This window comes from Pundamilia nyererei, unplaced genomic scaffold (assembly GCF_000239375.1).
Source record: "Pundamilia nyererei isolate P.nyererei 1_Seehausen unplaced genomic scaffold, PunNye1.0 scaffold00047, whole genome shotgun sequence".
NCBI lineage: Eukaryota > Metazoa > Chordata > Actinopteri > Cichliformes > Cichlidae > Pundamilia > Pundamilia nyererei.
Window position 1 is genome coordinate 2,229,908 of NW_005187448.1, and position 12,151 is coordinate 2,242,058.

The window sequence follows — 12,151 nt, forward strand, 5'->3', positions numbered from 1 at the left end:
CACACACACACACACACACACACACACACACACACACACACACACACACACATTTGAGAGACACCAGGCATGAGCAGGCAGGTTACATGGCTGTCTGCTATTCTGGAGTCCTGCAACTCAAGTCCAGAAGACACAAACTGTGAATAGGACAGATTGTTCTGGTAGGAGAGGCCTCTGAGCGTGTGCGATATCTGCATAGTGCTCAGTTGTTTAGTACATGTACTACAATAGCTGGAATTGTTAAACGGCTTAGCATGCAGGAATTCTGGAGTGCATTGGTCATCTGCATTAATACTTCCCACATTTTATAAGTTGTGCTTAAAACTTATAGATAGCATAGGGATAGAATCCTTTTTTCTTTGTTTAGGCATATGCATTAAATTATGGGATAGTTTACAACTTACAGAATAGACTTCCTTCCAGCAGAGTGTTGTGCTTCATGAACATTTTTGATCTATCAAGATGAATTGAAGCTTTTTGGCATTAAGAAGTCCTCATAAAATGTCACTGACTTCTTTCAGCTCAGCGCTCTAGATTTAATGCATCCTATAAATTATTATTCACCCATCCCTGGATACACATATGCCATAAAACACCACTGTGCCTCTGTGTGTCTTTGTGCAACAAGACTTGGCCTGTTTGAATTGAGATAAGAATGGATCAAAGGGCAATTAATGTTAATCTCACCAATACCTCAGCTCAACTTGATGCTATAAAAACCGCTATTACATCACAACGTCAGTCGTTTAAGGTGCATTATTCTTTAAAGTCAGCGCTGAAGCTACGGTCTCTCGCCGGCGAGGTATTTTGAACTTGTGCCACACACACAGCATTTGCACATTTGTCAGCATGTGATGCATTGCTATGGTGTGCTTCCATAACACACAAACACTGAGAGTGAGAATAAAACGTATTATACAAGAGCAGGAAAAGTGGTTAATAGTGTAACACCTAATGAGGTGTAGAACCTATTATATAACACAGAGATATGGTGCATGTCCGCGCCCCACCCTGCCTCAGTTTGCCATTAACAGTGCAGGATTTTATCAAAGGTTTCTCTTTGCAAAACAGCAACACAGGAGCAGCAAGAGCTTCACATTCTGAATCAGTTGCCATATTCACATGTATATTTGAGATACAAAACATTCACGTATTGTTTTGGTGACTGTATCATATGTTGTTTTAATCAGCCTACTGAAGGCTGCAGTAGGAAACATCCAGAGTGATTTGTCTTCAAATATAGAGTGCGATTTGTTTATTCTTGTGTATCCTCACAGTTCTCAGCCAAGACATCCCTCACATATTTGCCATGACACTGTTTGAAGAATACATCTACTGGACCGACTGGGAAACAAAGTCCATCAACAGAGCTCATAAGACTCTGGGTACCAACAAGACGACCCTGATCAGCACCCTGCACCGACCCATGGACATCCACATTTACCATCCTTACCGCCAACCTCCGGGTAGGAGGAGTAAATGTGGTCTTTTGAACAAGTTTACAGTCTTAGTGCGCAAACTGTTTACTGCTGTTAAGTAACATTTCAGTATTGATTTAGTTTCTGTCTGTGGTGTAATAACTTATTTTCAGTATATTCAAATATATTCCCTACATTAATTCAGATCTAAAACCTAAGGGTTGGGGGTGGAAAAATAAGTGAACCATGTGGTGAAAACATTTTCCCTCTTTTTATCTTTTCCAGTGCTCAACCACCCGTGCCAGATAAACAACGGTGGCTGCAGTAATCTCTGCCTCCTTTCTCCTGGTGGGGGTTATAAGTGTGCCTGTCCCACCAACTTCTACCTGGCAAACGATCAGCGCACTTGCATGTCCAACTGCACAGCCAGCCAGGTAATGATGTAAACATCATTAATGGAAAAATGGCCCATTGATAACTGGCTTTTCATATCTCAGTTCCCCGCTGTGGCCTATTTGATAAACTACTCATGCCTGGTCATTGCTTATTGACAGTTGGCTGGCTGCCCGGTGATACAATACCTAGCTTACGCTTTTGTCAACGACAAATGAGCCAGTGAAGCCCTGATATAATGCCCTATCATCACTTTGATTCACTTCTCTTCCTGTTGCAGTTTGTGTGCAAGAATGACAAATGCATTCCTTTCTGGTGGAAATGTGACACAGAAGATGACTGTGGAGATCGTTCAGATGAGCCAGAAAACTGCCGTAAGTCTTTGAAGAAGATAATTAGGACGTGATGGAGTATGGCAGTCATCTAGCATGCTTTATGCATGCTATACCTTTTGATCTCACCTTAGCCCACAATTTAACAGTGAAATGTTTGCCGGTATGATCTTGAAACACCGCGTGACTTCTACTTCTTCCACGACAGCCGAATTCAATTGCAGACCAGGGCAGTTTCAGTGTGGCACAGGCATCTGCACCAACCCTGCATACATCTGTGATGGAGACAACGACTGCCAGGATAATTCAGACGAGGCCAACTGTGGTATGTGCCTGTTTTTTTGTAATATATGTTCATTTATGTACAAAAATTGTCACTGTTTTATTTGAAATTTTCACAAGAGGACCCAGTATAAGACAGAACAGGGACTGACAGGAAAAACAAGAAATTTTGATAAATAGATAACGTGGAGCAGCAGGAGTCTAAAATCAACATTGACAAAAGGAGAGAACAAGAGAAAGTCTGGAACATGAGGGAGTTGAGATCATGTGATGATTTGACAAAGACTCCCACTTTATACACACGAGGCACATGTGAAGTCAGTGAAAAATAAAGAAAGCTACATGAGGAACCAACCTTCAGAATTTAACAGCAAATAAACTGGAAAAAATTACTTTAATGTTATTTGCTCATTCATTTTTAATCTCTTTCTTATCTCACCGCAGACATTCATGTTTGCCTGCCCAGCCAGTTCAAATGTTCCCACCCCAGCCGCTGCATTCCAGGCATCTTCCGCTGTAACGGCCAGGTCAACTGTGGAGAAGGCGAGGATGAGAAGGACTGCCGTGAGTATACCTACGTTTTCAGGTTTTTTTTCCCCCTTCTTCTCTCTCTTTTACTCCACACTTACTGCAAACCTGTTATTCCCCCCCATCTCCACCCCACAGCTGAAGTCACATGTGCGCCCACTCAGTTCCAGTGTGCCATCACCAAACGCTGCATACCTCGTGTCTGGGTGTGCGACCGTGACAACGATTGTGTGGACGGATCAGATGAGCCCGCCAATTGCAGTAGGACTCGCACTTTACTCTGCATGTTGTTTATTCTGAGTCATCCTAATTAGCTTTAAGTGCAACTGCCCCCCATATGTTTGCCTTTGCAGCCCAGATGACCTGTGGTGTGGACGAGTTCCGATGCAAAGACTCTGGCCGCTGCATTCCCGCTCGCTGGAAGTGTGACGGCGAGGATGACTGCGGCGATGCATCAGATGAACCGAAAGAGGAGTGTGGTAAATATTGTGTTTTCTTTTTTAAGTAAAAATTCTCTCTCTATTTTTTCTCTTTTTTTGATTTCATTGGCAATAATAATTTTGTGTCTTGGACAGCTGAGAGGACGTGTGAGCCATACCAGTTCAGATGTAAGAACAACCGCTGTGTGCCGGGCCGCTGGCAGTGTGACTATGACAATGACTGCGGGGACAACTCTGATGAAGACAACTGCAGTAAGTATCACTTTGAGCTTGGAAACAGTCCCTCCATATGTCATTTTACCTTGTCCACTGTCATTTACACTCATGCCCGTGTCTTTTTCACTGGTAACAGTCACTTTGCACCTTTTTAACTCTTAACTGCTACAGCGTTTGTTTGGTGCTAATTCATTGCCCATTTCTCATCTGATTATTTGTTTCATTTCATACTGTCCTGTTGGCATGAGCCAGAGGTAAGTTACTTCATCTCCATAAGAGAACCACTCCCATTTTGAGCACCTCTCTGTATCTGTTATTAAATAGTGTCTTCATTCACTGTCCCTCTGACCTGTGAGAGTCTGCAAGCTGAGCTCTGTACAGATTTCATCGTCAGTGCTAATTGGCTATCGCAGCAAATATAACCACAGAAAGCCAACAGTTATAAAACCAGTTATATTGACAATAAATTGTAATAAAACAGCTCCTTTCACTCTCTCACATTAGTGTCTATAGTCATCCTCATGTAATTGTTACACTCTTTGTCTTGTGCTGAAGGGTAAAACGGCCACAGCTCACCGCAACTGTGCTCATGTTGTCAGTGACACAAGCCTTGTGTTCTTCTGTAGTGCCTCGACAGTGTTCAGAAAGCGAGTTTGCCTGCACCAACGGCCGTTGCATTGCTGGGAGGTGGAAGTGCGATGGAGACCATGACTGTGCAGACGGATCTGATGAGGTTGGATCTGTTGAAATTGTTTGGAAAAGAAAAAAATCCTTTTTGCACTTCCTGTTATGTCTCTGTTTATGATGGACTATGATGTTTCTTTAGCATGGCTGTGATCTGAAGTGTGACCAGGACCAGTTCTCGTGTAAGAATGGACACTGTATTCCGATCCGCTGGCGGTGTGATGCTGATCCTGACTGCATGGACGGCAGCGATGAGGAAAACTGTGGCAGTGCTGGTAAGCATATTTCTGTGGGTGTGTCATTTTTAAGAGAAAAGTAGATCCCAGATGCCTTAAAGCTGACTCCCAACAAATGAGCTTGTATCAGGTTTTACACGAGCACACACCGGTAGTAAAAATCAGTTTCTTCCTGCAGCTGGCCGTCACTGCCCTCTGGATGAGTTCCAGTGTAACAACACTCTGTGCAAGCCCCTCGCCTGGAAGTGTGATGGAGAGGATGACTGTGGGGACAACTCTGATGAGAAACCCGAAGAATGCAGTGAGTTTTGCGGTCTTGCTGATCAAAATCATGTTGAATTCCTATTGCATTTTTTTCTTCTCACCTATTTTTCTTTCCTCTTCCCTTCTCTTTCCGTTCAACTCTTAGGGAAGTTCCAGTGTCCGCCGACAAGAGCGTTCCGCTGCCAAAATGACCGTGTGTGTCTGCAAGTGTCAAGGAGGTGTGACGGCGTTAATAATTGTGGAGACAACAGCGATGAACTGAACTGCCGTAAGTTAGGAAGTTGTTCTGGTTATAAAATCCCCTACTTCCTCATCTTTGACTGAGGAGATGCTGACTTATGTCTGCGTTTTTGTCAACAGAGGCTCCTCCATCTGTTCCCACGTGTGAGAAAGACGAGTTCTTGTGCTCCAATGGCAGATGCATCAGCTCCAGTCTGCGCTGTAACTTCTTTAATGATTGCGAAGACTATGGCTCTGATGAGATCAACTGCAAAACGGGTAGATCTTCACTCACTTCTGCATAACTGACCATGGACCTAAGGTCTGAAAGTTTTACCCTTTAAATCCACAGGCTTATCTTTCACTTGTGTTTTTTGTCCTATAGACACAAAGCTAAACGACTGTCGGAGTAACACAACTCAGTGTGGTGATGGAGATGAGGCCCACTGTGTCACCAATGGCACAGACTCCTTCTGCTCCTGCAAACCAGGCTTCCAAAAGATAGGACACCACACCTGTGGAGGTACACGCAGAAAGTGCATCATGACAGCTCTTAACCCTCAATGTAGAGGGTAAGGGCTGGGCAATATTTTTACATTTCATGTGACTTTCTTTTTCTTTTCTCATATTTTTAAGATAAGAACGAGTGTCTGCAGTTTGGAGTCTGTTCCCACATCTGCAATAACACCAAAGGCTCCTACAAATGCAGCTGCCACAAGTACTTCACCAGGATAAATGACACCTGCAAGGCTGACAGTAAATGCGCTGCTTATTTTATTAAGTATTTTATCAAGTCTTGTAATAATTGTTCACTTCCAGGTGAGCGTCACTGCAACGGTTTCTCTCTCTTTCCTTCCAGACATGAACAGCAGTCGGCAGATTCTATACATCGCTGACGACAATGAAATCCGAAGCCTTGACCCCGGCATGCCCAACTGGCGCTATGAGCAGACCTTCCAGGGTGATGCCAGTGTGCGCATTGATGCGATGGACCTGCACGTCAAGACCAACCGCATCTTCTGGACCAACTGGCACACGGGGCGCATCTCCTCCTACGAGCTTCCAGGATCATCCTCATCGTCATCTTCTAGCATCAACAACCTGCAGGTAATGCTGGTCAAATAATGCAAAATCTCTAGAGCACCAATATACACGCCATCATTCAAACACCTCAACTTTGTGCTTTTATCCAGATCAAAGACCTGAAGATGCCCCGTGGTATTGCTGTGGACTGGGTGGCTGGTAACCTGTACTGGACTGACTCAGGCCGAGATGTAATTGAAGTGGCTCAGTTGTCAGGCCAGCATTCCAAGACCCTCATCTACGGCATGATAGACGAGCCTTATGCCATTGTAGTGAATCCACAGAGAGGGTAAATGGATCATTCTTTTAAGGATTTCTTTTTCTGTTGTCTTATATTTTGCACATATGTGTTCTGACTCTGGATTTTTTTATTAGTACCATGTACTGGGCAGACTGGGGCAACCACCCTAAAATTGAGACGGCCGCCATGGACGGCACTCTAAGACAAACACTCGTCCAGGAGAACATCCAGTGGCCGACAGGTAAGTACTGCTCCGAGTCTGAATTTATTTGAATCCAGATACGCATAATTATTCATCCACACAGTGTAACATTCTCATTAAGGCTCTCTAATTGTGCCTCTGCAGGCTTAGCTGTGGACTACTTCAATGAGCGTCTTTACTGGGCAGATGCTAAACTATCAGTCATCGGCAGTGTTCGTCTGGATGGCTCTGACCCTGTCGTTGCTGTCTCCGGCATCAAAAACAGTTGAGTTTATTCTGCAACTTTCCAGACTACATGCAAGTTTGCTAATGTGACATTAACACTTGCCCGCCCATATGTATTTTGCACTTTTTTCCCCACTAGATTTGCTCCATCCATTCAGCATAGATATCTTTGAGGACTACATTTATGGGGTCACATATATTAACAACTTTGTCTTCCGGGTCAACAAGTTTGGTAAAGGCCCTATGGAGAATCTCACCACAGGCATCAACCATGCTACAGACATAGTCCTGTATCACCGTTACAAGCAGCCAGAGAGTGAGTATCAAACATATTGCTGGTTGATTTGTCCAAGGATTTTTCTTCACACATAGTCTGCTTCACTCTTAATTTAAAATGGACACCACACACCTTGTTTTGATGCACGCTTTATGGATTTTCTCACTGGTCATGTTTCTCTCTGCACCAGTGACTAACCCGTGTGACAGAAAGAAGTGTGAGTGGCTGTGTCTCCTCAGCCCCAGTGGGCCAGTGTGCACCTGCCCTAACAACTACGTTGCAGACAACGGCACATGTGCGGAGAGACCAAACCCCACCCAGTCACCGTTCTGTATGTACACTACATAAACAAGTGGCTTCCCTTCTAGCAAGGTTAACATGTACACACTAAATTCAAAGTGCCGTGTCCTTTGACAGCCCCGCCCTCAGTTCCGTGCGATATCCAGTGTCAGAACGGTGGGAGCTGCTTCTTCAACGACCGTCAGGTGGCAAAGTGTCGCTGCCAGCCCAGCTACATAGGCGAGAGATGTGAAATCAACCAATGCAGGGACTACTGTAAGAACGGAGGCACCTGCACTGCTTCTCATGCCGGTGAGAGATTCAATTCAAGGTTTATCATACGGCACCAAAGCACAACAATGGTCGCCTCAAGGCATTTTTATACTGTGTGGTAAAGACGCCACAGTCTAAGCCAATGATGACTCCGGAGATGGTAATGTTGGTCTGTCTGATTTGTGTTATTCAGGACAAAGTATCTCAACAGGTTTTGCATGAAATAACATCAACATTTACATTTCTCATACCCAGAGGAGAAACTCTCCTTTGGAAGAGCTGTTTTTTCTTCTTCTTGTGCCACAGTGAATTTGGCCAAACTATTGAAGTGCTTGCCATAAAGTTTCTTCTAGACCTTAATAACACAATCCTTTGACATTATCCTTCTTCAGGCTAAAAAAAAAATTTCAGTTGATCCAGTGCTTTGGCTGACGATCATCAGCCTGAGCTGTACCCTGAGTTTACTGCTGATTAGCAAACATTACTGTGCTAATCAGGTTGAATTTGACGTGCCAAGGCTTTTGATCACAGGAAAGAAGCTTTTTTTTCCGCCCCTATTCCAAGAATTGTTTAAATCATTAAAAAAATCCACTCTTTTGATGTCTGTCTTCAGTACTCATTAGTGATAGCAATTACAGGCTGCAGCAGAAGGCATGAAGCAGGGGAATTCCACATATTTCCAAACCTTTGTCTCACTGGCACTTCACTGGTTCTGTCATGTGTGCAAACCAGTGGAATTTCTAGTTTAAGAAACCTGAGAAGGAACTGAGTCAGCAGTTTTGGTTGTGTTTTTGTCAAATGTTAAATGAAATGTAATACTTAAAATTCCAGTTTTATTCAACATTTATATCTTTATATATTTTAATTGTGTATTCTAGGGTTGCCAACTTGCAGATGTCCTAAAGGCTTCACAGGGCCAAACTGCAATCGCCACACTTGTCAGGACAACTGCTTGAATGGAGGCACGTGCTTGGTCAGTAGAGGCAACCAGCCAACCTGCAGTTGCCTGCCAGAGTACCTGGGAGACCAGTGTCAGTACAGTAAGTAAAAGCACCTGAGGATGTTTCTGTTTCTTTAATAGATTGCTAAGCAGGGTATTTTGCATCAACAGTATGTGACCCTCTTCTCTTTCTTTGCTGTCTTAAGGTAAATGTGAAGGTTTCTGCGAGAATGGTGGAACCTGCTTACAGACCTCCAACGGCACCAAACTTTGTCTGTGCCCCACCAAGTACGTCGGGCACCAGTGTGAGCTGGACAAATGTCAGTTCTGCGGAACGGGCAAATGTTTGACGTCAGCCTCAGGGGAGGTTTCCTGCAGGTGAGTATCGTGTGGGACGTGGTTACTGTGCTACATCGATTAGACTTGGATTTGTAAATATTTGCTGGCTTCTATTTTGAACTGCCAGAATATTCTTCACCCAAGGTCACCCAGCAATCTGTGGATTTTGTGCTTCCTAACAGTGCACAGCATGGAATATATCATTCTGAAATCGTGGGAATCATTATTATTATTGTTATTCTGCTGCATTAGGATCTTCTTTAATATTTTTTTCCTGTATGTTTGAAGCTGTCCAAATGGTCAGATCCAACCCAGCTGCTATACCTGTTCAAACTACTGCGCACATGGACAGTGTTCAGTAGACAATCGCACACTGCTGCCACAGTGCACGTAAGATCCCAGTAGACATTAACAGGCATATATATAATATTTTATTGTTTTAATGTCCGCTTAGCACACTTACCCACATATCCACTGTGTACCTCTATACCCAGGTGTGCTGTTGGATGGAGGGGATACAGATGTGATATCACAGCTCCTATAGAGTCTCATACTTCTAGTGGTAGTAAGTCAGCCACTCCCTGACAAAATCAAAGTTTGTTCATAGAACATGCACTTTGGTCCTATTTGCTTATCATTATTTGTTCACTCATAGGTACTGCGTCAATCATCGTCCCAGTGCTGCTGCTGCTGTTGCTGGCATTGCTGGTGGTTGGTGCCATCTTGTGGTACAAGCAGAGAATGCGTGGGTGAGTACTAGTTCGGGACGCTTTCTCATCTTTAAAAAATTCAAACTCCATTTGTCATCTGGTCCTCACCGTTCTGGTCTTTCTTTCTCTCTTACCTTTTGATAACCATCTATTTCCCTGTCTCCCAGGTCTCTATGCCCGGGCAAATCTCGTTCTCAGTGCTCGCGGTAACTTGATAGGGTTACATAATTCAGCTGTTGACCCCCAATTCCTCTCCTCCCCTTTCCCTAAAATACAGTCAGACTGCCTTTGCTATGCTTTTGTCTGTCCTTTTGTCCATTCTGTCGTTCAGTGCCGAAATCTTTCCATTGTCCTCGCTTGCCATCTTCTGTTTGGCTTCCATGGGGTTTCCCACCCAACAACACAGGGGGCCTACTCACTCTGGAATAGCTCTGGTGATGCACGAATAGTTGAACTTTTGACGTCCTCCCATTGTCCTCCATGCCTTTCCCTGTTTACATTTGTAAATATTAGGCTCAGGCAATGTGCTTGCAGAGTAAAATGTATAACTGTGCATCTCTGAAAAATGTTTATATGCTTGCAAACAGCCGAATATTTGCAATCTAATCCAGCATTCTCCGCGATGGACATGCTGCAGTATATTCGATAGGTTTGATCAAATGGCCTTTTGACACAAAAGCTCATTTGAAAACCTTTGATATATGTTGTCTTGTTCTTGTCAATTGTACATAGCCAGTGCTGAGTGAATTTATGATATGGGTTTATGATAAGACACCTTTTAGTCACTCTAGCTTTCTTCTGAGGTTAGCACATCAATTCTTTTAAACAAGGGTCTGAATCTGCTTCTAAGATAATTGTTGATCTGTTTCTCTGCAGTGCCAAGGGCTTCCAGCACCACCGAATGACCAACGGGGCCATGAATGTTGAGATTGGAAACCCTGCCTATAAGATCTATGAAGGAGATCCTGATGATGATGCTGGGGAACTTCTGGACTCCGACTTTGCTTTAGACACAGACAAGGTAACAAAGCTTAAAAAAGCCGTTTCATTACAAAATATCTGAAAATGCCTGGTAGTGGCTAACCATGCAGATATTTCCACATTTATGAGTCCTTTTGTGAGTTTTTTTTATTTTTTTAATGAATTGGTTTTGGTTGTGGAGTCATTATAGACAGTAAATAGACACAGTCCAAATGCAAAAGCTTTAAAGCAATATTTAGGAAACCAGTGGGTGTCGTTATGGTATTTGCTTCTGGCATTTGTAATGAATTTTGGAATGAATATTGTTAGAATTATGTGAATCATATACTTTAGTTCTGATGAGTGGCTCCATAGTCTCATGGTTTACACGTTGTGGCTCGAGTGGTTTGTATACAGATCGATGCTTGGGCAAGATACTGAACCCTGAGTTACCTCTGTGTGTGTGAATGCATTCAGCAGATAAAAGCACAGTACGAATGCACTATATAAATACCATTTCTTTTACATTCACCTAAGAAGTGAAAAAATCTCCAGTTTAATCCCAGCTGGAGACAAAAATCCCTTGGGGGTGTCAGGAACAGAAATCCACTGTGAATAAGGGGAGCAGCTGAATAAAGCTTTTATGCTGGAGCCCTCATGGTCACTATATTCAAACACTTTTCACCACAATCATAAAACATCAAATGAGGAATTGTCCATAAAGTCCTGAGTGCTTAAAAAGAAGTTGCAAGTTCTTCACTGGAAATACACCTACTGGTTTGTTGGGGGCAGATGATTAGTGCCCAGACTTTCAGAAACAAATAACCAAACACAGAAAACATAACAAACCACAACTGTCTGCCAGGGTTTCAGCACTGAGCTGGGAAACATCTTGTTATTTATGCGAGCTGAGCCTATTTGAATAAGCAAAATACTGCTTCTTTCACAATATACCAAATCTTTTCATTTCTTTTGCCTGAGTCACTGAGAAATTTTCTTCACTCCGCAGCCCACCAACTTCACGAACCCAGTGTATGCCACCCTGTACATGGGTGCTCACAACAGCCGCAATTCTCTGGCGAGCACTGATGAAAAGAAGGAGCTCCTCTCCCAGGTTGACGAGGACATGAGCGACCCCCTGGCATAGACCTCGGCATGGACTGAACTCTGCCAACATTGCCCTGCCTCGCCCAACCTAGAGCCAGCGAGCTCTCTCATTTTATGCCTTTACCAACTGAAAAGAAAAGCAACAAAAAAACATAAAAACGAGAACACTGTATAAAATGTATAAAATGAAGAACTACTTTTTTTAAGTGATTGCAGTATTATATTTTGTTCTTTGACAAAAAGGAAAACAAATCCTCTGGTGACGGAAAAGAAACCATTTTATAGACATTTTATCCAGTTCTTTTTCATTTTGCTCACTTCCTCACAACTTCTCTCTCTCACACACACACACACACACACACACACACACACACACACACACACACACACACACACACACACACACACACACCTTTCTCACGCATTCAGCCACTACCTCTGTGCAAATGTAAAAGATACAAATGGCAGTGGAACAATTTTAATTTTTTTATTTTTGTATAAAT

At 43.2% G+C, this 12,151-nt stretch overlaps 1 protein-coding gene across 2 annotated transcripts in view; it reads left to right on the forward strand.

Annotated features, from left to right (window-relative positions):
* Positions 1-11,824, forward strand: part of LOC102197286 (low-density lipoprotein receptor-related protein 1-like) — a 77,111-nt gene extending 65,287 nt beyond the window's left edge. Inside the window, exons 61-90 of one of the 2 annotated variants that reach the window (XM_013910695.1) lie at positions 1,278-1,466; positions 1,704-1,852; positions 2,092-2,185; positions 2,352-2,468; positions 2,870-2,989; positions 3,092-3,214; positions 3,307-3,432; positions 3,529-3,645; positions 4,236-4,342; positions 4,436-4,568; positions 4,708-4,830; positions 4,939-5,061; positions 5,154-5,291; positions 5,398-5,535; positions 5,649-5,768; positions 5,872-6,119; positions 6,206-6,384; positions 6,471-6,577; positions 6,683-6,802; positions 6,903-7,079; positions 7,231-7,371; positions 7,458-7,631; positions 8,471-8,632; positions 8,739-8,910; positions 9,160-9,261; positions 9,366-9,436; positions 9,527-9,620; positions 9,749-9,787; positions 10,458-10,602; positions 11,551-11,824. In XM_013910695.1, coding sequence (XP_013766149.1) covers positions 1,278-1,466; positions 1,704-1,852; positions 2,092-2,185; positions 2,352-2,468; positions 2,870-2,989; positions 3,092-3,214; positions 3,307-3,432; positions 3,529-3,645; positions 4,236-4,342; positions 4,436-4,568; positions 4,708-4,830; positions 4,939-5,061; positions 5,154-5,291; positions 5,398-5,535; positions 5,649-5,768; positions 5,872-6,119; positions 6,206-6,384; positions 6,471-6,577; positions 6,683-6,802; positions 6,903-7,079; positions 7,231-7,371; positions 7,458-7,631; positions 8,471-8,632; positions 8,739-8,910; positions 9,160-9,261; positions 9,366-9,436; positions 9,527-9,620; positions 9,749-9,787; positions 10,458-10,602; positions 11,551-11,688 — 3,986 coding nt within the window. In that variant the 3' untranslated portion in view covers positions 11,689-11,824. The remainder of the gene's footprint in view (positions 1-1,277; positions 1,467-1,703; positions 1,853-2,091; positions 2,186-2,351; positions 2,469-2,869; positions 2,990-3,091; positions 3,215-3,306; positions 3,433-3,528; positions 3,646-4,235; positions 4,343-4,435; positions 4,569-4,707; positions 4,831-4,938; positions 5,062-5,153; positions 5,292-5,397; positions 5,536-5,648; positions 5,769-5,871; positions 6,120-6,205; positions 6,385-6,470; positions 6,578-6,682; positions 6,803-6,902; positions 7,080-7,230; positions 7,372-7,457; positions 7,632-8,470; positions 8,633-8,738; positions 8,911-9,159; positions 9,262-9,365; positions 9,437-9,526; positions 9,621-9,748; positions 9,788-10,457; positions 10,603-11,550) is intronic. The other variant, XM_005732569.1, reaches the window with a different exon arrangement.
* The last annotated feature ends 327 nt before the right edge of the window (positions 11,825-12,151 follow it).